Below are 4,073 nucleotides of genomic sequence, written 5' to 3'. Positions count from 1 at the left end.
TACCATATCTGGTATCAAATTCAGAAGCAGATAATCTTAGCCGTGGGCTCCTTCAAACCAGATATGGATTATGTAAAACGGTTATGGAAACGAATTTGGAGCAAAACTTATCCTATCTGTTTACATATTACATCCTTAGCTATAATAATTCCAGTTCGGCGTCAGATGATAAATAGTCAGGGCCGTATGCATCGACTGATGGAGCGGATAGAGATTCTTCCTTCCAAGAAAATGATGAATAGAAGGTTTAAAAAACAAACCAAGCCAACTGTATGGACGGCAATTTTGATATAGCAGCCTAGCACACTACATGTATCTCTGCTTGAAGAGACCACAAGCAACCCTTCCCCTCACAGGTTGCCCGCGCGGCAGCGGCTCTAGAGGGTAACAACCCAGCACAAGTCCCCGCCTCCCGTAGGTCCACTGGCCGCCACCGTCAGCGGTGGTTGCGGCGCCCGGCAGCCAATGGTGGAGGTCTAGGAGACGTAATGAGCGGATCCTGTTCGCACGGAGGTGAAGCTCCGTTGGGTGTACGGTGGCGACATGCGTGGCAACGGACGAGGGGTCCCTACGGGGTGATGGGTTGACAAGGGTTGCGGCGACATGGACCCCTAATGAGCGGTGGCGCGGAGATGCCCGGTGCCTGGCCGGGCGGCCATATATAGGATGCGCGTTGGCTCGATTTGGGCCATGCGGGCCCAATTCGGGTCACGCATTCCATGGCTGCTGGACATCGTCGGCCCTGGGGGTGTTGGGTTGTTGTGCTGCGACGGTGGGTACTGTTTGCTCATTTGTGGATGTTATGCCTGCCTACCGATTTCTATTTTCGTGGAGGTTGTATGAACCTCCTTCTTCGTTGTTGGGCCGCAGATGGCGGCATGAGGCCTGCTCGTTCGCATAGAAGAATAAAGGCGGCAGTCCTAGGGTTCCTCTAGCGCTAAGACGAAGAAATGTTGGATGCGTGCCCTCCTTCTTTTACCCGGAGTGTCGAATTTTGGAAGGCTCCACCGCAGAACTCCTTTGGGGTACTAATGCCAAGATATTACGGGATCGGATGGGATTTGGTTGTGTGCACACATGCTTTTTTTCAAACCGTTTGATTTCATGAGGGAGTGTCGTGAAGCTCTGCAATCCGTTGTCATCACGAGACATGTCTTTTTTTGTTCCATGGTGAAGTCGAATGCGGAGAATGGCATGAAAGATGAGATCTGTGAACTAGTGCTAGTGGTTCGAGGCTTTGTGACAATGGTGAACTTGCTTGGTGTTTCGGCCTTCATGGCAGCGGCAAGCGAGTGGGATGTTAGCACGGGAAAAGTTCAAAGTCCTACATTTTTTGGTGGAAATCCAAGGTCTAATCTTAGCTGATCGTTTTCGGTTATGGCCTCGTTAAAGGCATTATTTTTAGAGAGGGGACTTTCTTCACGGTGAAAACCTAAAAACGATGACAGGGTAACAACGACATTTTTCACCGTTTCCTTCTAGGAGACGTCACTTTTGGAGAACTTGGACTCCAAATGTTATCTTGGTAGAGTTTGTGCTGTTGTTGCAAGAACTGGAACACCATAGCGGAACTTTTCCTTTTTTAGATTTTTTTTAGCTGTGTGTATTTGTACTACCATTAAGACATTACGTTGCTGCAGGGGCTAGATTTAGTTTATCTTCATAATACTAATATACTCCTACTCTCTTTATCAAAAAGGGTAGGTATAGCTATAAGTTGACCATCGCCAAACTATAAATTACCGTCTATTAGCTGTAGTACAATAATTTCAGCACAATGTAGCTCACCGAGCTGAAAATATTATCTTCACATCACATAATAATCCGTAGAATGAGGCTTACTGAGAGTTAGTGTAATGGTAAGGCTGAAAAAGTAAATACTCCCTTAGTTCTAAAATAAACGCCTCAACTTATTCTAAATACTAATGCATCTATAACTAAAATAATTCTAGATACATCTGCATTTAGATAAAGGTAAGACCCTTATTTTAGAATGAATTTAGTACAACAACACATAGGTGTAACGGAAAAAAAAAGTAGGCTTACTGAGAGTTAGTGTAGCGGTGAAGACTGAAGAAACGTTCAGCACCAGCTAGGAATTATTTGTAATTCTACATTTATATGGAGGTTCTGTTCGGGAGGGTAGACGCTGGATTCATTCGGCATGGGGAGAAGAAAATAGAAAAACCGGTGTTTTGACTTGCGGTGGCAGGCAATGTAATTTGGATGAAAATTATGGACAATAAAAAGCAGTAAATTAAAAAATCTTATTTTCTTTATTATTAGGTATAGATATAGATATAGAGGTAGACATAGTTACATATATAGATAGATATGATGACCATATTAGACACAGGAAATAAGTTACTCCTCACTAGCCATGCACACGCACGTCGGTGTTTAGCAAGTAAGGCTACCCCCGGGGTCGACGCCCAACTGGCGGCAGTAGTCCTGGTAGTAGCCCACCCGCGCGTTCATCTGCGCGGTGTTCTTGCCGTCGCACTCCACGGCGCCGTTGATGGCCCTGGTGGTGGCGCCGAAGCCCTGAGGGAGCACCCCGTGGACGTTGGTCATCCAGTACCACAACGCCGTCTTGAACGCCAGCACGGGGTCCTGCGCCACCGTCTGGGGGCTACCCAGCCCGTCGAAGCCGATGCTCTGCCCAGCCGCCCCGTAGTTGTAGTTCCACGTGAGCTGCAGCGGCCCCCGGCCGTAGTACTTCACCCCCGAGGAACACGGCCACTGCGGGTATCCTGTGTCGCAGTAGTTCTGGTTCGCCCCGTTGATCTCCTCAATGTAGCAGAAGTCTGTACATATATAGCAACATCTACCAAGTTATAACTTATAAGCATGCAACAATGTGTCTCAGTTTGTTAACTATTTGGATGAGAGATCTCTTACGTCCGGTCTCGTGCGTGACGTGGGCGAAGAAGGCGGCGATCTCGCGCTTGGCGGCGTCGGAGCTTCCCGACGCGAAGCCGGAGTAGGAACCAACGGCGTTGAGGAACGCCTGGCGTGTGTAGAAGCTCTGACCTGCGCAGCCGCCGCCCGACTGGGACTTGATTCCGTTGAAGAAGGCATCGGTGACGATGCTGCCCACACCTCCGCCGCCGCTGGTGCACGGGCCGGACTGGCACCCGTCGCCGCAGTACGAGGAATTGGTGCCGCAGTAACCGTACTGGCTGCAGCAGAAGCCCGCCTGGCAGCCGCAGTTCTGCGCGGCCGCCGGACCAGCAGCGGAGAGGAGTGCTGCTACTAGCCCAAGAGCCATGAACGTGAACACCGCCATCGGCGAGGTCGCCATGCCGTCACTAGCTAGTTTGTGTTGCAGGCTTGAAGCTTGCTACGATGGTGGTGATGTGATTGAAATGGCATGGCAGTGGCGCCGTTTATATGGAGTAGATAAAGGGCTTACGTGGACATTGGACTGGAAGAAAAAGTCGTATCTGTACTGCTGCATGTTTTATTTTCTCTAGTATTACGAATAAGCGGTTCAGTTCAACCTTCAACGCTTTAGTCGCGCACAAGCAAGTGGAATTCCAACGGAATCGGAGTGTTCTGGATACCAAGTCGCCGGCCATCACACACCGGGTATACGAATACGACTGATGTATTCTATCCACAGACCCAGCATACATGTACCAATTCTATTGGATGAGTACATTCTAAGGTCAACATCACTGGAAAACCCTGGAAAGGGAGACTCAGTCGTTAACTTGTGTGGAAGAGCTTTTAAATTTTGATGACAAATATCTCCGCGAGTTGCGGCCTGATTGAGAAAGCGATCCCACGGATCATTTTCATTATACATGATTTCAACTTTTAGTCAAAAGAACCAAAAGAGCGAGGCGCCGCCTCCTAATGCTAGCATTCATGGTAATTCTAGGAGTCTAGAGATATATACATCGCGGGATCTAATGAGCCACAACTGAACATAAGCTAGTAGAAAGCACATCAACACGTCAGGAAGGAAGAAGTATCAAGTTATCCATCCAGATCCTCAAAATCTTCGGAATCCGTGTCCACCTCCATTGTCCCATCAGTCGTTGAGTTAGCTGTCAGACGACGTAGCC

At 48.5% G+C, this 4,073-nt stretch overlaps 1 protein-coding gene across 1 annotated transcript; it reads right to left on the bottom strand.

Annotated features, from left to right (window-relative positions):
- Positions 1 to 2,257: 2,257 nt before the first annotated feature.
- On the bottom strand, positions 2,258 to 3,391 carry LOC124654629 (endochitinase A-like). The gene is made up of 2 exons (XM_047193620.1): positions 2,902 to 3,391; positions 2,258 to 2,807 (listed from the first exon to the last, which is right to left on the bottom strand). Exons 1-2 carry the CDS (start codon positions 3,302 to 3,304, stop codon positions 2,401 to 2,403), a joined length of 810 nt encoding a protein of 269 aa, XP_047049576.1. The 5' UTR covers positions 3,305 to 3,391; the 3' UTR covers positions 2,258 to 2,400.
- Between the last annotated feature and the right edge of the window lie 682 nt (positions 3,392 to 4,073).

Source organism: Lolium rigidum, chromosome 5, assembly GCF_022539505.1.
Source record: "Lolium rigidum isolate FL_2022 chromosome 5, APGP_CSIRO_Lrig_0.1, whole genome shotgun sequence".
NCBI classification, from domain to species: domain Eukaryota; kingdom Viridiplantae; phylum Streptophyta; class Magnoliopsida; order Poales; family Poaceae; genus Lolium; species Lolium rigidum.
Note: the sequence above shows the minus strand (reverse complement) of the source record. Positions and strands in the feature narration are given on the sequence as shown.

Bases quoted from the DNA above. Each gene is read 5' to 3' on its own strand.
- LOC124654629 (XM_047193620.1), bottom strand. From the start codon at position 3,304: ATGGCGACCTCGCCGATGGCGGTGTTCACGTTCATGGCTCTTGGGCTA. The intron at 2,808-2,901 runs GTAAGAGATCTC...ATATATGTACAG, and splicing joins CGTCACGCACGAGACCGGAC to ACTTCTGCTACATTGAGGAG.